The 25040-nt window shown below is 37.3% G+C and overlaps 1 protein-coding gene across 1 annotated transcript in view; it reads left to right on the top strand.

Moving 5' to 3' along the window:
• LOC135209185 (uncharacterized protein ZK1073.1-like) overlaps positions 1 to 20444 on the top strand; it is a 126240-nt gene extending 105796 nt beyond the window's left edge. The window contains exons 5-9 of the mRNA XM_064241869.1: positions 4864 to 5074; positions 6063 to 6140; positions 16237 to 16346; positions 17286 to 17457; positions 18148 to 20444. Coding sequence (XP_064097939.1) covers positions 4864 to 5074; positions 6063 to 6140; positions 16237 to 16346; positions 17286 to 17457; positions 18148 to 18369 — 793 coding nt within the window. The 3' untranslated portion in view covers positions 18370 to 20444. The remainder of the gene's footprint in view (positions 1 to 4863; positions 5075 to 6062; positions 6141 to 16236; positions 16347 to 17285; positions 17458 to 18147) is intronic.
• The last annotated feature ends 4596 nt before the right edge of the window (positions 20445 to 25040 follow it).

Below are 25040 nucleotides of genomic sequence, written 5' to 3'. Positions count from 1 at the left end.
AATTTTATCAGGTAGAATTGTATATGAGGAACAAAGATGCAATCACATCTGCCTCACCCGTAGATAGATAAGACAGACCCCAATAAGCAGAAGGAAATAAAAAAGAGGTACCGACGGACCCAATTAACTTTCATCATCTTCCCACTTCTTTTGTGGTCATTTTATACCTGATTAGACCGGAATACAATTATAGCAATAGATCCCGACTGGAAAAGACCTGATTAGACTCATTTGTTCACTGGTAGAAGAACTCTTCGCTACTAATAAGTCTGGTTCAGATAGTTTCTCTTTAACATTTTTTTTATGGCAGAAATTTTAAAATGTCGTAAGGAATGGCTTGGATTTTAATCTCACTTTCATTATATATAATATATATATATATATATATATATATATATATATTATTATATCTAGATAATATGTATTTATAATATATATATATGTATATGTATATCTATATATATGTATTATTATATATATATATATTATATATATATATATATTGGATTATATTCTATATATGTATATGTATATATATTATATAAGATAATAATTATATAGATATATATATACAGTATGTGTGTGTATCTTAGTAATTCTAGGACATCTTTGAGAAGATGTACACCCCGTGTTAAATTTTTTCCGTGGTAGCTACACCTTCATTTATACATCACGTGTTCTGATGATATGTATATATGTGAATGTGTGTTTGTGAATATACCAGACGCGTACACACATAAATCCTCTCTCACTCCTCCCCACCTCCGCCCCCGTCTCATGTACAACGTCATTATCGCCGCACGCACAAGAAATAAACAGACTCGCTCTTTGCTGCTCTCCCGCCTTCCTCTTGAGGAACGAATATATTTTTGCATCGATGGGCGCGTTCAATTAATTTCTCGAGGGGCATTTCATCTATTGAACGCTGCCGAAAGAAGAGGAGGAGGAGGAGGAGGAGGAGAAGGAGAGGAAATGGTGTGTGGGTGGGGGTTGGGTTGGGGGTAGGAGAGATGGAGGAGTAGGCTCTGAAATATGATGATTGGCAGCCGTCAAGGGATCTTGACCCGATTAGAGATTAAGAGAGAGACCTTACAGACCTTACAGACCTTACATCTTGTTCGGGTTGCCCCAGGTCCCTCAGTGTGAGGCACCTCTAATGTCTACCAGAGAGTTGCTAGTACATCTTCCGGTATATTTTGCATCTTCCAATCTTGGATGGTCTGGGATGCAGTTTAGATATTTGTCGAGCTTATTCTTAAACACATCTACGCTCACTCCTGATATATTCCTCAGATGAGCTGGCAACGCATTGATAGACGCTGCATTATCGATGCTGGTGCGTAGTGGATTAATGTCCTGTGTGCTTTCCTTATTTTTCCTGGTATAGTTTTGGGCACTATTAATCTACCTCTGCTTGCTCTTTCTGATATTTTTAGTTCCATGATATTTTCTGCTATTCCTTCTATCTGTTTCCATGCCTGAATTATCATGTAGCGTTCTCTTCTCCTTTCTAGACTATATAATTTTAAGAATTGTAGTCTTTCCCAGTAGTCTAGGTCCTTAACTTCTTCTATTCTAGCTGTAAAGGACCTTTGTACACTCTCTATTTGTGCAATATCCTTTTGATAGTGTGGGTACCATATCATATTGCAATATTCAAGTGGACTACGAACATATGTTTTATAAAGCATAATCATGTGTTCAGCTTTTCTTGTTTTGAAGTGCCGTAACAACATTCCCATTTTTGCTTTACATTTTGCCAACAGAGTTGCTATTTGATCATTGCATAACATGTTCCTATTCATCATCACACCAAGGTCTTTAACTGCTTCCTTATTTGGGATGGTCTCATTATTAGGTCCCTTATATGCATATAGCTTTCTTTCTCTGTCTCCATAATTTATTGATTCAAATTTATCAGAGTTAAATACCATCCTATTTACCTCTGCCCAATCATATACTTTGTTAAGGTCTCTTTGTAGAGCGTTCCTATCTTCATCACAAGTAATTTCTCTACTTATTCTTGTGTCATCTGCGAAACTACTCACTACCGAATCCTTCACATTATTGTCTATGTCTTCAATCATAATAACAAACAGTATTGCAGCTAACACCGTACCTTGCGGCACACCGGATATTACCTTGACTTCATCCGATTTCTCGTCGTTTGCAATAACTATCTGTTTTTCTGTTGTGTAAAAATTCTTTTAACCATCTTCCTACTTTATCCAGATATTGTGTTTTCTAATTTTCTTCGCTAATATATTATGGTCTACTTTATCAAAAGCTTTTGCAAGTCTAAACAAACCACATCTGTTTCATTTCCGCTTTTCATATTTTTGAATATGTTCTCACGGTGGACTAACAGTTGGGTTTGTGTACTTTTTCCGGGTACGAAACCATGTTGTCCTTTATTAAACAAATTATTTTTTATTAATGTTTCATAATATTTTTCTTCATTACCCTTTCATACACTTTCATAATATGTGATGTTAGACTCACAGGCCTATAATTACTTGCCTCTAGTCTTGATCCACTTTTGAAAGTAGGGGTAATATATGCTAATTTGTGCTCATCATAAATCTTGCCTGTATCTACACTTTGTCTTAATAATATTGCAAGTGGCTTTGCGATAGAATGAACTACTTTCTTTAACAAAATAGCAGGAATTCCCATCAGGCCCTGCAGCAGCTCCATTTTTAATTTCATTAATAGCCTGCACAATATCAGCTTCATTAATATCTATGTCAGCTAAATATTCACTATTTTCATCCCTTACTTCTATATCATTATCTTCATTATCTATTCTAGGGGTGAATTCTCTCTTATATCGTTCTGCCAGTATGTTGCAAATTTCCTTTTTTTCATTCGTTAATCTCCCTTCAATTCTCAGAGGGCCTATTTCTATTCTTCTTTTATTCATCTTCTTCGCATATGAGTATAATAGCTTGGGTTTTGCTTGATATTTAATAGGGTTTTTTCTTCCAAGTCCCGTTTTTCATTTTCTTTTGATTGTATAAATCTTTTGTTGTTCTGCAATTTTCTATCTTACTTTTTAGTTCTATAACTTTCCATGCATTTTTTTCTTTTGCAAGACCTTTTTTCCACTTTCTGATTTTCTGGAACAAGATCCTTCTGTCTCTTGGTATGCATGAATGATGTTTACTTTTCTTCTTCGGATATATTTTTCCACTATTTCTCAATCATATTTTATATAATATCTCCGTATTTACCTTATGTCATCACTTACGAAAATGTTATCCCAATCTTTGTTTAATTCTTCATTAATTTCTGACCATTTTATATTTTTACTGTAGAAGTTGTATTTTCCATATCCTTCCCACTTTTTCATTTCTTGCTTATCTCTATTTTCACTTGCTTTGGAATGAACTGTTAATTCTATGACATTATGGTCTGAAATATTCGCATTATAAACTATTATTTCTTTAACATAATTCATCTCGTTCACAAATACTAGGTCTAAAGTATTTTCCTTTCTTGTTGGCAGGTGATTTATTTGTTGAATGTTGTATCTAGTAGCATATCTAATAGCTTTTCAAATTGCCTCTTATCTTCTGCACTACTATTACTCTCTTTTTTATATGTATAAGTACAACCACAATCTCCTATTCGTTCTTTCCATTCTACGAAAGGAAAGTTGAAGTCACCAGATAGGAGAATAGAGAGAGAGAGAGAGAGAGAGAGAGAGAGAGAGATATTAAAAGAGAGATCAAATTAAAGAGAGAGTGAGAGAGAGCGAGATAATTAAAACAAAGAGAGAGAGAGAGAGAGAGGAGATTAAACTAGATAGACAGAGAAAGAAAGAGAGCGAGAAAGACTAAAAGAGAGAGAGAGAGAGAATGTTGAGCTACCATTCGCAACCTCTTGTTTAGTCATTTATTTTATGCAGGCAGTTACGATGATGGCAATAAGAGTATTATCGACAATGATATTAGTTGGGATAATGAGGTTATCATTGGCCATTTTGTTACCGGAAAATTTGGAGGAGTGTCATCATATACGTCATTATACATTATACTATTGAAATTGATGGTTCTCGTTGTTGATTACATCATAAAAAAATGTTATGATGATGATGATGATATATTTTATAAATAAGATTTTTTTTATCCGTCAAGGCGTATATAATCTTACCATACTATAATGGGCGTTATGTCTGTCTGTCTGTTCGTCTGTCATTCAATCACGGCCAGACGGCTGGTCCGATGGACATGAAACTTGGCAGGGTTATAGTGGGGGTCCCTAAGATGGTTATTAGTGGGGTTTTATCCTACATTCCCCCCACCTTCGAAGGGGCTGGGGGTGAGAAGGGATTCCCTGAAACGGGGCTGGTTATGCCCGTAGACTTAGTTACTTTACGATTTTATCATAGATAATTTCTGTATACATATGACATATTATTTGGAAAAAATACTTTAGGGTAAACATCAGTGACATAACAGTTAAAAAACACCAGCGAGTCATTTATATGAATCAGCAGATGTAAATGCTTTTACTAAGGATTGGTAAATTACTTGTAATATAATAATAATAATAATAATAATAAATCCTCATAGTAGCACGAGTCTTCAAATGGAGAAGCAACAGTTATGTAAATGTACATATATTTCAATTTAAAAACAGCAAAGATAGCTTTCGGGAATCTTTGCTGTTTTTTAAATTGAAATATATGTACATTTACATAACTGTGGATTTGCTTCTCCAATAATAATATTGTTAGGGAATATACTTATGTCTACGATGATGAACTTTGCATCAAAATTGATAATAATCATTAATGAAATGAAATGTCTCATGCTATTTGCGCTTTCTCTTCAATAAGCTCCGACTTTTCCCTTCCAGCTACGTGTTCCCAACCATGCAGAGCATCGCCGAGGACCTCGTGGGCGTGTTGGATCAGCTGAAGGTCAAACTGGTGATTGGTCTAGGCGAAGGCGCTGGTGCCAACATCCTGGCTCGCTTTGGCATCGCCTACCCGGATCGCTGCATGGGTCTCATCCTTATCCACTGCACTGCCACCACTGCTGGGGTCATGGAACACTTCAAGGACAAGGTCAGGGTCACTGTAGGGTCATTCGAGGTTATATGTATACAAATGTATATTTACACACACATATATATATATATATATATAGTTCCTCGTTGGACAAGTGTTTTACGACATATAAATAATTCCTCATTGGACGAGTGGGTTACGTGCTCACCTAACGATTCGGTAGACCCGAGTTCGATTCCCCGCTCTCCCAACGTGGAGTCAGAGGAATTTATTTCTGGTGATTAGAAATTCATTTCTCGATATAACTTAGTTCGGATCCCACAATAAGCTGTAGGTCCCGTTGCTAGGTGACCAGTTGGTTCCTAGCCATGTAAAAGTATCTAATCCTTCACTCCAGCTCTAGGAGAGCTGTTAATCAGCTCAGTGGTCTGGTTAAACTAAGATATACTTAACTTTATATATAAATGTGTGTGTGTATATATATTATAATATATATATATATATATATAATATTATCTATATATATATATAATATATATATAATATTATATATATATATAAAGAGAGAGAGAGAGAGAGAGAGAGAGAGAGAGAGAAAAGCAGCTTTTCTGAAGACATTACTCGGTGAGAGAGAGAGAGAGAGAGGCGGGGGGAGGGCAGCTTTTCTGACTAGTAGAGGCAATGCTCAGTGAGACAGAGAGAGAGAGAGAGAGAGAGAGAGAGAGAGAGACTTTTTTGACTGCTAGAGACAATACTCAGTGTGTGTCTGTGTGTGTGTCGTCTGTGTGTGTGTGTGTGTGTGTGTGAGAGAGAGAGAGAGAAAGAGAGAGAGAGGGGGGGCCAGCTTTTCTGACTACTGGAGACAATACTCAGTGTACGTGTGTGTGTGAGAGAGAGAGAGATAGCAGCTTTTCTGACCAGTATGAGAGAGAGAGAGAGAGAGAGAGAGAGAGAGAGAGAGAGAGAGAGAGAGAGAGAGAGAGAGAGAGAGAGAGAGAGATTTAATCATGCCTTTCTCTTTGCTAACAAAGCTCTTTTCTTCCAGATCATCTCCTGGAAACTGAGCAACGTGGGCATGAACCCAACTGCCGAACAGTACCTGATTTTCCACAAATTTGGACATGTAGGTATCTCTGAGACACTGTTCTTTATTGAGGTGGTTTTCTAGACGGGGAATAAAATTAATGGATTTAAAGGGAAGATATTTATAATAAGTAAATATTATGACATTTAAAGGATAGCATTTTGATAAGTGTCTTTAACGAGAATTTATGTTAATGTAACCTTTTAAAAAGTGACTATTTACAAATGATATCATCCTTAAAAGGATCTTATTTATATAAGTAATACTTTTTAAAGGAATCCAGGGAATAATATAACCTTTGAAGAGTATTATTGATAAATATATTCTTTTAAAGGTAATATTTTGTGTGAGTAGTTATATCTTTAAAGGTAATTCATTTATAAATCTCGTCATCTTTAAAGGGACTCTGTTTCTAGATGTAACATTTTAAGGTAATTTGTTTAAAAATTACAATTCCTCTAGACTATGTATATACAAGTGTTGTCATTTTAGTTATCTGTAATTAAAATTACTCTGAAGTAGTTATATAAGTTTATGTGGCGTTAGCAATTAGTCATAAACGTGATGAATATAAACTTTGAAGAGTATAAAGAACATCTGTCTATAATTAAACTGGTATTGATATAATCTCGAGCTAAAGTAAATCTGTAATTATTATAAACTGCAAAGTGAAATCACTTAAAACGGGGAGTAGAATATAGACATTAGTCGACTAGATGTCTTTAAAGATTACAGTTCAGATTGAATTTATATGTGGAATAAACTTCCCTGGGTATTTTGTTTGCTATGAAATACTGCAGTAAATAGGATTTATTGTTGTGTTTCAGATAGGTTTATGAATGGGGTTGATTATTAAAACTAATCAGAAGGAATGGTACAAACTTTTTATTGAACGTTTTGTAAGATAAGTCCAAAGGAAATTTGCTTCATAAAAAGTGTTTTTAATTTAAGTGTGTGAGACTCCCTCCTTGCAGTATTGCATGATAGGGTTAGTTTACTGAGATCTTGTGTCTCGAAAAGAGTTTGCCTCTGGATTTTCTCTGTAGTTTCAAGTAAAGGAGACACCAAGTCATTCAGCATTAACAACAAATCTTAGCTTTTTTTTGCCATTCCTTAAAATAATAAGCCAGAGCAAGGAGTTACCCCATGCGCTTAAGTAGCCCAGGCCTGAAGAATGATATCAAAAAGTGGTTTGTGAACCCAAAGTGTGGAATAAATCCTCTATCTTTAAAAGGCTGGTTTTCAGTAGTTTGCACAATGATCTAGACCAGTTACTTGTTTATTGGGGCTAAAATGACCTATGATGTTCGAGATATGTTAAGATAAATGTTCAGTCTGCAGATGCTCGTCTGTTTGTTTAACTTGTAGTTAATGTGGAATCATTTTCTTGGTCTTATTTGCCTTCCTAAAGAATTCTGGATGTTAGAATTTCATGTATAAGTATGTATTAACAGTATGTATAACCCATGTGTTTCTATAGAGTAAACAGATTACAATTTGTCCCTAATGTAAGAATATTGTATGGTAATTTGCTGTCTATTCCATGTTGTGATCTAAACATAGATAATGTATTTTTGCCGAAATATTTTTTAAAACTCCATATTGATGTAAGCTGCGTACTTAATTTAAGAGCCGTATTATCCTATTCTCTGTGAACATCTAACCTTAGATCATTGATTGTTTTTAGGTAAAAAAGCGTTTAATCTGTTAGAATTGATTGTCAGGTCAAGTTGAAATTGAATGCTTTTGCCAACACAGTGCTCAAATTGAATTGTCTACCAATGGATCCATCCTTGTTCTGCATGCACGAGTTAGGAAAGATTTTCCTCTTTTGGGTCACGTCGTGTATTGTGCAGTACTGCCTCTATGAAATGTCAAGCATCTCTCTCTCTCTCTCTCTCTCTCTCTCTCTCTCTCTCTCTCTCTCTCTCTCTCTCTCTCTCTCTCTCTCATTATCTGTTCTTGTCATCTATTCAAACGCAGTTTCTCCTTCTCTCTCTTTTATGAAAAGTTCCTTTAATGTTGTCCCCCTGTGTATGTATTTCTCTCTCTCTCTCTCTCTCTCTCTCTCTCTGTAATCTATTTAAATGCATTTGATTCTCTCTCTCTCTCTCTCTCTCTCTCTCTCTCTCTCTCTCTCTCTCTCTCTCTGATAATTTTTTTCATGTAATCTGTTTAAGTGCATTTGATCCCTCTTTTATTAAACTCTCTCTCTCTCTCTCTCTCTCTCTCTCTCTCTCTCTCTCTCTCTCTCTCTCTCTCTCCTTCCTTCCTTATGTGGTGACCTTATGCGACTTAATATGTGTTATGGTGATGCCGTGTTTTTCACTCTTCTCTTTCAGATGATCTCACAGGTACGCTACAGGGGGGGAATTTGACCGGCTGGATTGATTTGTGATGTGCTTTTAATTCACTGTTTTTAATAGAAAAAAAAAGAGAGAGAGAAGATAATTAATAAGGCCTCTCCCCTGTCTGTATCTGTAGCTTATTTTTTTTCCTTTGGTGTGGTGTTTAACACTCACACAGACACACACATACACACTCACACGTTGTGTACAGACATGTACGAGCAGACATGCGCATTGTAGTGTCTTTCACTTGCTGTGTATTTTTTTTAATAGTGTTTTTTTTTATAGATAGATTTCCAGCGGGAGGTTCTCAGATTTTTTTTTTAAATTAAAGTCAAACGTATTCGCTGTCTGTTCAAGGATGAGACATTCTTGAAAAATAGTTATTTTGTAGCATTACTTAAGATAGTTTCATCGTTTCATTCATGCGCACTAGAGTCAGTTGAACCCAGGCTCATTTTCTTGTTTACGAACTTAAATGGTTCTATGCTGTTGTATATTTCTTTTTGCTTCAGTACTTTACAGTCAAGTCTTAACTTCTCATGAAAGTCATATACTCGGCTTGGAATGTAAAAAAAAAAAAAAAAGAAAGTATCTTTTTGCTTCAATACTTTTCAGTTAAGTGTTAATTTATTTTGAAAGTGAGATGCTCAGCTTCGAAGCTAAACGAAAAGGCCTCTTTTTTGCTTCAATACTTCTTAGTTAATTCTAAGCTTTTTTTTTATTAAAGTGAGACACACAGCTTTGAAGCCAAATGAAAAACGTCAGATACAAAGTCGAAGGAGAAAAATTATTCATAGAAATATGTCTCGCCTGACGATGGTCGTCTCGATCCATAAAAAGGATTGCTGTGGATTCCAACGAATCGAAGTTGGGATTAGCAATGTCACATTTTACATAACTGAAATGAAAGTGATTTACATTTGAGTCAACCGACTGACACTGCCTGCATAGTAACCAAGTTTGGCTCACATTTACATAATCTGAAATTTTGTGTAACTTGATTCTCGCGTGTTTACTTAGCGACCAAGTTTGGAAAAGTTGTATTAATCAGAGATTCTGTATAGCTTGATTTACGTGATGACGAGGTTCAGAAATTTTAATAATTAAATATTAACAATAATTTAGAGCAATTGTTAAGTACTTGCAAAGTTCTAGAACTGAGAATCACCCTTCCTGCCACGCGCTGATCGATGTACAGTAATGTTATTATACATTATACATACACACATATATATATATATATATATATATATATATATATATAGATATTATATATATATATATAATATCTATATATATATATATATTATATATATATATCCAGTGTTTACATTAATGTTGTTCTGAATAATGTATTGCTACATAATTTTCGTGCTGTATGGAGTCGTACATTTGACACTACAGTACACTTATGGATGTCGCAAATAAAAAAAAAAATCATAATAATAATACTCTTACACTTGTCATTAGTTATGTGAATTCTTTCAGTTTATATATCTTATTCCTTTTTGGTTGATATTTGCATTCTGCCCAATCATGCATCAGGCACCGCCTCCATACCCCTCCCCCACCCCCTCCCCTCTTCTATGGCCCACCCCTAATTGAAAGGGGTGAGGGGTATTTTGTCCTTGATGATAAAGTTTTGGGAACCTCTGTGGTGATGGTAATGATGATAACTATAGCGTTGAAAAGAGCTGACCCTTGTCCAGACTTTTTATTTTTTTGTTTATCAAAGCACTTGCAAAGTTGTAAACATCCTTTAAGCTTAAGGACGAAGAGGGGAGGACATAAAGAAAGAAAAAAAAAGAGCAAGGGAAGAGGTATATGCTTGAGTGATGATGCCTGGTTTGGAAGCCTTTTGCTATTGGCCTATTTATACTTTTCCTGTTGTGTTTCTGAGGGATGCTGCTGCACTTTATATGTCTGTAAAGGATGTATATTGTTATTTTTATTTACTTTATGTGAAATTGAAAGAGTATTTTTTCCATTTATGCTAACTTGAAGGAGTATTTTTTTCATTTATGCTAACTTGAAAGAGTATTTTTTTGATTTATGCTACTTTGAAAGAGTATTTTTTTCATTAATGCTAACTTGAAAGAGTATTTTTTTCATTTATGCTAACTTGAAAAGAGAATTTTTTTTCATTAATGCTAACTTGAAAGAGAATTTTTTTCATTAATGCAACTTGAAAGAGAATTTTTTTTCATTAATGCTAACTTGAAAGAGAATTTTTTTTCATTAATGTAACCTTGAAAGAGAATTTTTTTCATTAATGCAACAAATTTTTGCAAGAAAGAATTTTTTTATTAAATCTAACTTGAAAGAGAAGTTTTTTCATTAATGCTAACATTGAAATAGTATTTTTTGAATTTTTTTATTGCTACTTTGAAAGCGTATTTTTTTTCATTAATGCTAACTTGAAGAGAATTTTTTTTTTTTCACATTTATGCTAACTTGAAAGAGTATTTTTTCTTTTAAATTATTTCTAACTTGATTAAGGAGTATTTTTTCTTTAAAAATTATTCTAACTTAAAGAGTATTTTTCTTTATTTATGCTAATGAAAGGCATTTTTTTCTTAATTTTAATGCTAACTTAAAGAGTGTTTTTTCATTTTTTTAGCTTAACTTGAAAGAGTATTTTTTTATTTACGCTAACTTGAAAGGGTATTTTTTTCATTAATGCTAACTTTTTTTGAAAGAGAATTTTTTTCATTAATGCTAACTTGAAAGAGAATTTTTTTCATTTAATGCTAACTTGAAACGAAGAATTTTTTCATTAATGCTAACCTTGAAAGAGAAATTTTTTTTGTTTTCAATTAATGCTAACTTGAAAGAGAATTTTTTTCATTAATGCTAACTTGAAAGAGAATTTTTTTCATTAATGCTAACTTGAAAGAGAATTTTTTTCATTAATGCTAACTTGAAAGAGAATTTTTTTCATTAATACTAACTTGAAAGAGAATTTTTGTTCATGAATGCTAATTGAAAGAGAAAATTTTTTTTCATTAATGCTAACCTTTGAAAGAGAATTTTTTTCATTTAATGCTAACTTTGAAAGAGAAGATTTTTTCATAATGTAACTTGAAAGAGAACCGTTGCCTTTTTTTCAAATTAATGCTAACTTGAAAGAGAATTTTTTTCATTTCTACTAACTTGAAAGCGTATTTTTTTCTTTTCGTTTATACTAATTTGAAAGAGTATTTTTTTCTTTTCATTTATACTAACTTGAAAGATTATTTTTTTCATTTATGCTAACTTGAAAGATTAACGTCAAAAGACTTATTTCATAAAATCTAGTATTCCACTTATGGGAACTAGAAAATTCAATCTCAAAAAGTATTCATCCTACTCTGATGGCTCAGAGTTGCAATGCAGTAGTCTTCATGAACAACGCATAAAGTGCAGCAATGCATCCAAAACTATATTTAAACAAAAACTTTTTTTTTTAATTTCCTTTTGACGCCTATTAATGCCCGAACATGCCAATTGCTGTATTCATTTATTTTTTCTGTGATGAGGTGTTTTTTTTTATTAGATGTTGGTCTGTATAACTTGTCTATAATTTCTCCTACTCTTTCCAACTTTGTTCACACACCTCCTCTGTATACTGGGCATCTCTCTGTCAGCGCCTGATTGAGGTACAGTGTTGTCCGTGTTGACACCAGAAATCTGTTTATAACCAGTTCTTTTACTCATTTTAATTTTTTTTTTTAAGCATTCTATTTACTCATTTCATTGACTCTGCTGATGCTTTAGCTTCTACTTATCGCTTAGCCTGTCTAGGAACCACCAAATATGTACAGTATTTTTTACTACTTGGAAATAAGGAATTTTTCAATCCAAATTTTTTCTAGAGAGCTGTACAAGAGCTCAGTCGACTGAAAGCACTGTATTGCATGGGGATGTATTCATATACGTACATGTATCTGTATCTGTACATATGGCCCTTCTTTATTTACATGTATATGTATACATTTCCATATATGTAGAGTGCTTAGTTACGTACTTTTTCCAGTCATATGAGAGTTAAAAAGGTTAACTCAGTGGAATGGATAGACTTTGTGTTAATTATGATAATTTTATAGCGTATTTATGCATTAGATATCTGTCAGCAGGTATATGCGTATAAATTCACTTTATTTGAAGATGCATACATGCATCTGTTTATGGAAAAACATTTATGCATATGAATAGTGCTAAATGGGCATTATTTTCATATATACTGTACATGTGTAGACGTGATTATGAAAGCAATTGGCAATAACTGTTATGCGTCACGAGCAAAGTATTACAATATCGTCAAAATTACCTCTGCATGATTTGCTATCGTCCTGGACAGACGCGCAACTGCATAATTGCTGTACATATGGACTGGAATCTTAAAGAGAAAGAATTGGCCCCGTTTGCAGACGGCCTGAGATATGGGTTTCCTTTAAGATTCTCCTCCTGGAAATTCCTGGTTTCTCAATGGAATGTGAATTTATCTTAGTCGTTTAGTTCGTTGGGGTCTGTGTAAGCCTGAAGTCCACCATTGATCGCATGTAATATTATTATTTATCGTTTTACGTCTGGTAGCGATCGCTCAATGTTTCCCGCTGTTGAATATGGAGATCCCTGCATATAGTTGTTGGATGGTTCTTTTATTTTTCTTGTCTCGTTCCACATTATTGTTTATGTTGAGCTTCCCACCATTGCCTGACTTGTTGCTTGTGCAAGACACATTCCGAATGTTCATTTTCAGTTGCTAGGATATTTTCGGGGGGATCCCAAGACATCCCTGGATGCTGGTAGTTTCACTTTGGGCACGAAACCCAATTTTTTTTTATGTTTAACGTTTCTTTTTCCCCTCAAAGCACTTTTGTAGATGAAGAGTAGAAGACAAACTAAACGTAGTGGAAGCATGTCGTTAAAAATACGGTTATTTATCGTATATTTCATAGTATGTTAAAATGTTTGTAAAGATGTGCATATTTGTATGAATGAATTGATTTGCTGCAATGTTAAAAGTTGATTAAGTTTAAGTAAGCTTTAAGAGGTTAGAATTACCAAAATCCCCCTGTGATTCAGTCAGTTTTAACATCTATGTGAAAAACATTGTTATACTTACGCACCAGGTCTCAAGAACCATTGGTGTGTTCACTATCGTGTCTGGTGTCAAGTGTGCAAGTTTTTAAGAAGGTTGACTATAGAGACTTGCTGTCCGCACCCACTCATATCTCCCGCTTTGTAGACCAACATTTCCCAGTTGTTTAAGTCTTCGATTTTATTGTGTCCTGAGAAACATCGGTTGTCATTCCTTCAGCCTCCCTTTGGAAGGCTTCGGAACTGCAGGTGTTTCCATGAGTGGAAGGTCTTTTAAATTTCAGGTATTTACACGAGTCTGGAAGGCCTTTTGAATCTCAGGTGTTTCCATGAGCCTGGAATTTCTTGGGAACTCCTGGTGTGTCCATGAGCATGGGAGGTCTTGGGAACTCCTGATTTTTCAATGAGTCTGGAAGGTCTTGGGAACTCCTGGTGTTTCCATGAGTCTGGAAGGTCATGGAAAATTCAGGTGTTGCCATGTTTCTGGGAGGTCTTGGAAAATACAGGTGTTTCCATGAGTCTAGAAGGTCATGGAAAATGCAGGTGTTGCCATAAGTCTGGAAGGTCTTGGAAAATACAGCTGTTTCCATGATTCTGTGAGAACTGGAAAAAATAGGTCATTCCATGACTAGAAGACCTAGAGATTGTAGGTGCCTATGTGATTGTAGAAGGCCTAGGAAATCCCAGTGTCTCCAAGATTCTGGAAGGCTTTGGAAATGAAAGTCCTTCCATGATTCTGAAAGTGCTAGGTAATTCAGGCATTATTAATTCATTCTGGAATGTCAGGGGAAAAGTAGATGTTGTCACGATTCCAGAAGGCTTTGGAAATGCGAGTATTTCCATGATTTCTGCAACTTTTGGAAATGGAAGGATTTCCATATTTGTGGAAGGCCTTGGAAATACAAGCATTTCCAGGATTCTTGAAGACCTGGTGTTAGTAGGCTTGTCCCTATTGTGTAGAGGTCAGTCGCCAGGAGATATGAGTAGGTGCTGCTGAGTGTAATGAAGGAGGTCTGAAAGTATGAATTTGTGGTGGATATTTTTTTCTTTTTCGAAAAGGTGCCAGTTATGTAAATACCGATATATACTGTACTACACTCACTTGTAACTCATAGTGACAATAACACGGATTTACAAATCCTAACTTGTTTATTAATCCTTTGAGATTTATGAGCGTCAGCGAAACTTGTTTATGACACGTCACACTCAGTTTTAATTGGCCACTGATGACTTTGTCATTATTCTGTTTTGACCACTGTCTGTGAAATCAATGTTCGTGCTGGAATATTGGTATATGATGTCTTTTAAAGTTAAATATTGTATTTTTATTGCGTCTTATTATGTTTTAAAAACGTGAAATAACCAATACCATCCAGTCGTCCTCCAAATGGTCCCTTGTTCAATGAAAGGAATCTCAAAGGGTTGATATTCTATGCAACACTGCTCATACATTAACATTTTAGCAACACTGCACACATATTGCCATACCTTGCAACAATGCTCACATAGTTACAATTTATGCTACACTTCTCACATATTAACATACTATACCGTGCAAAACTGCTCACATATCAACATACAACGCAACACTGCTCACATATTAACTAACTATGCAACACTACTCACATATTAACACATTATGCAAACATTGGTCACACAGCATTTTATGTAACACAGCTCATGTTGACGTTCCATGTAACACATCTACCATGTTAACACATACTGGAACACAACTTGCATATTAGTCTTCATGCAACATTGCGCACATATTAACACTCAAGATAACACTTTAACAAGCATTATTAGTTCAACCACTACACTCTACTCATGAATGTCAAAACTTGAAATTAAAAACAAGATTATTCAACTTTAATTTTTGTTTCAATCCTTTGTAAAGAAATTAGATTTGTACTTGATCAATATACAGCAGACTTCAAATAACTTTCTTTAGTCAAGTAAAGTAGCTTGCACTTACAACTGAATACAAATATATGTGCTGTATAGTCTTTTCTTTAGAGCAAAACGTTAATTTTCAATTTCAAATTATTCATTGTTATTGGAAGGCATTTTTAAACATCAACTTTATGAAGTTTTGACGTGGATGTTCAGTATCTTAAAACTCAACTTTATGAAGTTTTGACGTAGATGTTCAGTATCTTAAAACTCGATAAAGCTATGTTGCGTCTTTGTACCCATTGAAAGCAGTCAAGAATATGGAAGTGGCGATGTAGATTTAGGTTCTCCATTTCCATAAGTTCTCTTTACATTTAATTATTCCCCATTCCAGTAAATAAGCATTAAATGCAGATAACCATTTTCATACATTGAGTCACTCCCAGCATCCCTGAGGTCAATAAGTTTTCCAAAATATTTAACCTTTTCTCACTTGTTCTTATTTGTTAGAAATTTCATTCCTGTACTAAGCAGAACTGTGTCAATGAAATATAACTTTTTAAAAATACAAATTTCACATGACCTCCATTCTTAAATCCACGCAAGTTTAAAAATGATTCTTCCATCAGAAATACTATCCATTCATTTACAACAGTTATATAAAATGTCCAGTAGAACGGTACATGCAACATTTATATACCCTCTACATAGAACGCATCCCATATATACCCACAAACAAAACAAGTCTAATCTGGCACTGATTTTCCTCAGTAGTATGATGTTCTAACAACTTTCTTTCGTCGTTGTAGCAACTGGATACAGCTGAGAACAAGGAGAGGCTCATCAAGGAGTACCAAGATCGCCTCCAGAGCAAGATCAACCCCAAGAACCTCCGCAAATACGTCGAGGCGTTCCTGAAGTAAGTGTGCTGGTGCCTTTGCTGTTTTTTTTTACCTTCTTCTCAGTGACTTGTTGATGCTTAAATATAGAATTATAAGGAATAAACAGTAAGACATTTTTCAAAACTAAGAACAGGGAAGAAATGCAACATAGAAAGGCATGATACCAATGTCAATGTATTGCATTTTACAATAACAAAAAGACGGGTAGACTTGGGCCCGTAGATGTTACAAGTGTGGTTTTCATACTTGTAGCCCATACATACACATCTACCTTTTTTTTAAAAGAAATTCTGTCTGAACTCATTATAAATCAGTCTCGTTTTAGAACAGACCAAAGTAGGCTTTTGCGTTTGAGTAGATCTGAGATTTTACTGCATGCACATTATACCATGCATCTATATTTATAAGAACTATGTACCTGGATGTGTAATGGGTGAAAACTTTAAATATGGAAACAGATTAGTACAAAGATGTGAAACGTCTTCTTTATAGAGTAGTAGTTTGTATGCGTTTAGAAAGTTATATATATATATATATATATATATATATATATATATATGTGTGTGTGTGTGTGTGTGTGTGTGTGTGTGTGTGTGTGTGTGTGTGTGTGTTTGTTAAAAGATAATATTTTACAGCAATGGATTTTTTGATAAAGGTCTGTTCATGTTGAAAAAATACGAATTATGAAACAGACCAAAGAAATCTGTTACAAGTGTTTTTAAAAATAGAGATCTGACAAAAGTAGGTCTTTTGGTCTGTGGGATCGTGTTGAAAATAACCATACTGATGAAATAGACCAAAGAATCTTTTTTTTTTAAACTAATACCTGGCAAAAATAGGTCTCCTAATTAATGCCTCTCAGATTACAATAATATCCACAAAACAAACTAAAGATGCGCTCCTACAACCAGCATGTCCTTGACAAGCAAAAGCTAATATTTTACGTTCTTTTGCAGGCGATCAGACCTCTCCAGCAAGCTGGAATCTAAGTTGGTTGTCGAGACCCTGCTGGTGACTGGCTCTAAGGCCTCACACGTGAACACCGTCCACAATATGCACCAGAGCTGCAACAAGCTGAAGGCTTCTCTCCTCAAGATCGATGATGTAGGCGATGTTCTTCAGGAATGTGTAAGGAGGCTGCTGGCTTTGAATTTTGTTCCTTGAGAAGAGATTTGATAAGAGTCTCTGTTGTTGACGTTTTCGGAATTACCGCTAATATTTAGTGTTGGGAGCCGTGTGTATTTCACTGGATATGAGATCCAACTGTAGAAAGGACTGCATATGTCTTACGTAATCCCACCATAGTATTTAGATTGTTATAATTGATATTAGATGATATGAAAACTATTATTGCCTACAATTTTGTGTGCTTCACCAAAAATTATAATGGAATATTAGACATTCATACACGAATTACTCCTCTGTGGAAGTACGTACCCCCAAATCGTAGTGTAGTGTTGGCATTTTTCATGGATACAGCATTTCCTCTATCTTTAAACACTACTGACTGTTCATATACTTAAGCAGATTTGGTAACGCAAGAGTTAGAGTAAAAATTAATTTCACTCCTTACACTAACCATATATTTTTAGCCTTTATTCTTGCCGTATAATTCTTGTGAATTTCATAGAATTAATGTCATTAGTTATTCTTTACATCTTTGACAAAAAAGATAATACGTGGAATATATCTGTTGCAAGTCGAAGCACCACCACTAATCAAATAGATTTCAGGGATCGAAGGGGATTTTTTAAATGTAATTCCACAAATCTTTCCAACTCTGAGGTTCTCCTGACTATTCTCCCGTTCTGTTTTCAGCCTGAGAAGTTCGCCCAGTCTCTCCAGCTCTTCTGCAAGGGCTTGGGCGTATTGACCTCCCTACCCCTCAGCGGCGTCGACCGCCAGCGCACCTTCAGCGGATCCTCCACTGACGGAGAGGAGGGACGCCCCCGACGCCAGAGGACCATGAGTATGGAGGAGTACGACACTCCCAACCTCAGGCGGTTCTCCTTCTCCTCGACCCAGACCGCCGCTAATTAAGGCGTTCCAGGCAACACAGCTACACCCGCCATCTGACGCCACCATTGATGAAGACGACAACAGATGAGTGCACTCACCACCACACGCTGAAGCAGTCATCACGCTATTGTAAAAGGGGACAGTCGTAGCCCGCATGTTCTTCGGCCGTCTACTACTACTACTACTACTGTTGTTGAAGTTGTGGCTCCACAGGAAAACACGAACACTTAAAACATAAAAAAAAAAAACAAAGAAAATATAGGTACCCAAACACAGCTGCTCATCCAATTGTAAGTCATTTCAGCTGAAGGCAGAAGCATGCCAGTTGTTAGTCTCATATTATACATTGTTAAGGCCGTCTTGCTCTGAGAACGTGGCAAGATCTACTTCTCTTTGTTTTCTACGTATTTCATCTGATTCTGCATCTGCATAGAGCTCTTCTATTTCACTACGTTCTGTATCTTTGATAGTACCTATGCTCCTTTGCTCTGGGAAGGAAGTAGTTGACGACCTCATCTCGAAGTTAGCTTCAGTTCTTTGATTGTGGCTGCGGCCGTGGGTGTTGAAGGTACGATAAACAGCTATGCACCGATGGATGGAAAGTTGACGATGCTGGTTGCAGCAGACAGAGGGAGAGTGAGAGAGAGAGAGAGAGAATTCCAACACCAGCAATTCTGTGGTCTTGCATCCACTGCCTGCTAACGTTTCCCAGGGATCTTGTGTGGCTGGGTAGAGCGTACTGTTGTGTCTACTCTAGCACTGAACTGTTTACAGTTTTATCTTTAATCAGATTTTAATGAGTAGTTTTCTTAGCATTTTGCACTGTGCTTGAGAACAGTTAGGAAATAAAACAGTTTTTAACAAGTTAAGCCTTACAAAGTTGTGTTAGTGATTACAAATTAAAAAATATTCCTTATTGAAGCTCATGTTGGCTCTTATAGTTATTGTGTATATAAAGGTTATATTATTGTAATGGCAATAGTTATAAATATATATCAAATGCATTTGATACAAGTGCACACACACTCACACACACAACACACACACACACACACACACACTTCACAGAAAAGTCAGTAGCTTTCTCAACTGCCATCACTCTCCACACCACCGAATACGCTAGATTTGATTTAGAAAGTTAGAGAAATCAACAGGAAGGAGCTGTTGGAGGTGGTGACCATATCATCCGAGTTATTCTCATCGCTTCATTGTCACTCGCCGATGTTAGAGATCTGTAGCAGTCGCAGTTATGCAGACAGAACAACTCCAGCGTTGTAGTTCGACCAATTTATCGAGAGTCAAAATTTCTTGGGAGCAAATTTCTGATGTATTCATGGATCAGGAAATCACAGTTTCATCCAGATATCAAACTGTCAGGTTTTTTACCTTGCTGCTAAAAGTCTTCAACAACAACCCTGGTGTTTTTTTTTTGTTATAGCTGTGAGAGCTAATTTTGAGCAAGACAAAATCAACTGCCAGCTCTGTTATCCAAATGGTGATAATTGCTTAGGTTTAGCCAGCATGTTAACTGCAATGCACACAATGATATTGTTTGGTTAACTACCTTCGTAGTCTGTATCTATATACGTATATGTATATATGCCTTTGTGCATATCACTACATGTTTATGTATAGATGCAAATTATTTGCTATGGCACATTGTACATATAGATAACTAACCGAGATCTTTTCTTACCCAGAAATATTAAGAGGATAGTTGTGAAAACTTAAAAAAAAAAAATCTGATATTGTGTGTTTGCGGTTATTAGGCGTCTGGCTTTTGTTGTGAACTGAACACAGTAGAAAGCGAGAAAGAAAAAATAAAGCTGTTCTTCTTCTGTCTTTTTGGAAACGTCATGATTTAAAAAAAAAAAAACTGACTTTGAATCTAAATGAGTCTAGAATGAAACTTCATGAAAGGGAACGAAACATGTTACAATAAAAAAAATGTGTATAATGACATTTGTCTCATTTCTTTGAGGAATGGAATTGGTTTTGCCCTTTGGTTTTTAATTTCATCGTTGTGTCTTGCATTTATGTCAGGTTTCTAGATGGACAGAAGTGCAATATAGTTTAATTAAAGAGTAGTTGGTAATGAATTCAAGCGAGAGTAGCATATACTAATCGCCAAAAAAAAAAAAAAAAGTTTGATCAGTGCATTGTATATGCCATTCTTTACAAGCGATTCTTTATTATCTTTCTTTTTTTTGGCAACTGGCTTGCCATATTTTATTGCTTTACTTTTGTTTGTTTTTAAAGAATTTTCCAAATGTCTACCTATTACCTATGTGACTTACAGCTACAAAGTAACATTGATCAGTTCAACTTTTTTTTTTTTAAGAATGTAGTGTTACACCTTTCTATAGAGCGTTTTATTTTAAGCTAAGACAAAAGTCATGCCCACATTATAATTTTATATATATATATATATATATATATTATATATATATACTGATATATATATATATAATATATATATCTATAATATAGATATATATATATATCATATATATATATATATATATATATATATATATATATATATATATATATATATATATATTTATTTATGTATATATATATATATTATATATATATATATATATATATATAGATATATAAATATATGTATATATATATATTGATGGTTATTTAGACTGTCTTGTGGAAACATGGCATCTAAACTGTCAAGTAGCTACATGTAGCATAAGATTTATTTATGGAAACATATGTCATCTCTAAAGCCAAGTGGGCATGGCCTGAAGATTAGTTTAAGATTGATGAAACACTTTAGTTACAGTATAGGACCGGTAAGGTAAGGTTATTGGATGCAAAGCTTTGCTTTGGTAACACGTTTTGACGTAGGTAAAAGAATCACTTGTATTGTTTCATTCTTTTTTCCTTTTTGGTTATTTTGTCTACGAGAAGTAATTTCTATAAAGGGGTATGTACTGTTTACAATAATGTGTTTTAAATGACAATGTACAATAATCATGTGTAATACATATTAATACAGTATTTTTATTAAACTTTACTGCCTTGTTTTATTTCCACCCTTCAGAAAAATGACTTCCAATACAAGTACCCTAAAACTGAAGTGCATTTCACTGCATACTTTTAGTGAAGTGAAATAAAAATGAGAAACATATTTATGCTAATAAGATGACAATACCGTCAAGAGGGAAAAGTTGATACTCGTATATTCACCTTTCTGGAGTCTGGACTTGACATAATCGTAGGATTGTTCGACTTGCTTTGTCATGGACACATAGCGTATATAATCTCTAAGGTCATACAGCAGTGATGATCATATATCAATTATTATTTATGGGATATTCGTAATATAAAGATTATAACTTCGTTTGCTCACCAATAGAAGTCGACTTGAGTATTTTTTTTTATTTAATTTTTTGTTTTTATGAGATGGGGTCTTACTCGGCTCGCCAACAGATGCCGCTTTCATCGTGTTTCTTATTCTTAAACAGTTATTTATCTTGATTACCAGTGAACGTTTCCCTTGATTCTTGCACGACAAACTGTGAATGTTACAGGTAAAGTACATTTAATGGAAGAGAATTACCCTTGGTTAACATACAGAAGTTATGTTAAGTGATATAAAAGGTAGATCTACCCATGAAAATATTGTAGTCTCATGGCTACCTTGGGGAACGCCGTTGATAATACAATATCTAGTATCTCCTGTTACAAAGTCCTTGCCGCTTGTTATTATGGTAACCTAAGTCACCTCCTAGGGTTATGGTCCATGGTTACAAACTACAGGTAGATATTAGAATAATTGAAAGATGCAATGATCGATATATTTGTTGTACTAATAGGCCTAGGCCTCGTCCATGCAAGGGGGTGCATTCAATTCTTATCCATTAGGAATAGGCTAAGGTTGTTTATGGAAGACCCCAGTTACCGCCCACATTATAATTTAGATTTTTCCTGGGTAGAACCTAACCTCCACAAAAGCTTACCGACTGAAAAATAATTACCACTTAGCTAGCCTATACAAGGTTAGACAATACCAGCCCATCATTCCCCTCAAGGCTACAGCTAATACGTTAAAATTGTAACCAGTAAACACCCCTAGGTTACCTTACTTTGGTATTTTTAAGTTCTTTTATTGCCCTATCATTTCCTAGCCATTTTTGCATGAAAACCCAAAATGGTCAAAACTGCCTTTTGTTCCGATACGTAATACAAACCCTCGGTCCTTTAACAATAGGAAGGTAACTAGCGGCAGCTGGGACGGTCGTAAGCTTCGAACAAGGGAGAAACGGTAGGTAGTTAACTGCTTGTCCCGAACCTCCGTTGCGGCCCGGTGCCATGCCGCTGCGCCCGGGCGGTGAAGAATCACTTTTGCTTTCGGCCGTGGTGTGACAGGACGTGTTCGTCATCGCTCTGCCCGCTATTTCGTCGTGTGCTTTGGATGTTTACAATTTCTTCTGACTGGTTTGTTTGTGGTCTTGATTGAAATTGTAAGTACTCTTTTTTTCATTTTTCATAGAAAGTGAATTTAATTATGGATCAAGAAGAGCTTTCGCCGCGCCCACCAGCTGCCCGTAGAGTGTGTCCCGGGCTGGAGGGGCGTAAATTGCGGCGGATTTCGCTCTTATCCAGACATTGATCCACATGAATTGTGTTATCGGTGTCGGGGGCGAGAATGCTCCCGAGCCGAACCTTGTAATGTGTGTGTGAATTGGTCCGAGGCGCAGTGGGTGCTGTACGAGGGTAGGAAGAGGCGTAGACCGACCAAGGAGTCGTCGGAAAGCTCTCCAGCGACTCCTTTGGTGACAGATACCTCGTCATCCTTCCTGCCTCCAGCTCAGCCCCCACGATTTGCGCCTTCCCCTGCGGGGGGGGTTTCGGAGTCCTTCTCCTCACTCGATCCGTCGAGTGTGGAGGAGGGCGCCCGATACCCGGATGTTCAATTGTACTCGGGGTCTTCCGTCCGCTCTGGGTGGCGTTCGTCTCCCCCCACCCCGGGCGCGAGGGTGCCCTCTAACTGACCCGACTGTTCCTCCCTCAGGTGTGCCTTCTGTGAGTGACGACCTTGGACAGGTGCCGTGGGCGTCGGTTGGGACTGCAGGGCGCCCCTAGTATCCAGGGCTTGATTCAACGTCTGGCGGGGTCGGCAGTTGTAACTCATGGTGTAGTCACAACAACGACAAACACAATGTCCACACCAGCGTACGCCGCCCCTCCTCATGTAGTGTACACGCAACACATTGCGTCGGTGACTCCCACGGCATCAATCCAGAAGCCGATTGCTGCCGTACCTAAGAGGGGCGTGCCGCCGCCACCTGGATTTTCATGCTGCTGACCGACTCCCGGACTTTCGCTGTCCCAAAAGTTCGCCCCTGGATCTGCCGCCCGTCCCAATGATGAGTTTGGCTGTATCGGAGATGCCTGTGACGCCGGACTATGCTGCCGTACCTGCCGTACCTGCAGCTAATGTTGCTGGCCCAGCCGCTTGCGCCGCTCCTACGAAGCGCGCAGTGCGGGACGCTCATGCCGATGTTGCTGCTGGAGCTGGTCCTGCTGGTGCTGGTCCTGCTGGTGCTGGTCCTGCTGGTGCTGGTCCTGCTGGTGCTGGTCCTGATGGTGCTGGTCCTGCTGTTGATGTCCCTGCCGCTCCTGCCGTGCCTCCCCAGTGCCCCACGTCGCGTCTTGTCATGGAGGTGCTGCACCGGTCTCAGGTCCTTCCGGACAGGATCAGTCGGGGCGTGTTGCTTTGGCAATTGGCCCGACTTTCCGTGGATGGAAGATCTGACGTCCGTCTGAGAGAGCTGACGAAGAAGAAGAAGAAGAAGAGGAAGGTGTCGTCGTCGTCTTCATCGTCTTCTTCGTCGTCTGTTGCCGCCTCTCCCCCTTCGACTTCTAAGGCTTCCAAGCCGAAGAAGAAGAAGGCTGCCTCCTCCCCCCCTAAGAAGGCTGCTGCGGGACCTTCGAAGGGCCCGTCTCGCTCTGGCGTGACGGGGGGTGCTTCTGCTGTCCTCCTGTTCCCTCGGGAACAGGGTCCGTCTCTTCTTCTGAGAAGAAGAAGAAGACGGGGACCAAGGATGTGCTGGCTACTGCTGGTACATCCGCGCCTGGTCTTGGTAGCACTGCTGCTAAGCCAGGTACCGGCTCGACTTCTCGTTCGCGAGAAGGTCCGAGTGTACGGTCTCCTTCGGGCGACCGTGCAGCTAAAGTCAAGACGCCTGAGCTTGCTCACCGTCATGACCGAGGCACGGAGCAGAAGACTGTCGAGAATCGCGCAAGTGACTCTCGCCAGGCCAGCGGCCGCTCTCGTAGCGACCAGCCGGTACCTCGGGCTGACGTGACGGTCTCTGACGGCCACGGGTTGAGGCTGGGAAGAGGTCCCCTCGACCAACGGCACCAGCTTCGGCTGGTACCAGCGGTTTGACGTGCCATGAGGACGCTCACCGGTCTCACCGCGAAAGCGAGCTCTGCAGATCACCTGACCGTCGCTCCCACAGGGACCGGACGGAGACGGTGGCCAGCAGCAGCTCGTCTGACGCACGGGACCGGGGTCGACGTGCTCAGTCGAGCCGCTCGCCACAGGTGAGCGGCACGGCCAGGCCTGCAGATAGATCCCCACCGCGGGTTGGTGATCGGCTGCAGCCCCCCACGTACGCTGGTCCTGCCAGCGAGCGGGGGGGGAGCGTCAGGTCTGTCTCTCC

The sequence above is a fragment of the Macrobrachium nipponense genome, chromosome 37 (genome assembly GCF_015104395.2).
Source record: "Macrobrachium nipponense isolate FS-2020 chromosome 37, ASM1510439v2, whole genome shotgun sequence".
Taxonomy (NCBI): domain Eukaryota; kingdom Metazoa; phylum Arthropoda; class Malacostraca; order Decapoda; family Palaemonidae; genus Macrobrachium; species Macrobrachium nipponense.
This window is presented reverse-complemented; position numbering and strand designations above follow the sequence as displayed.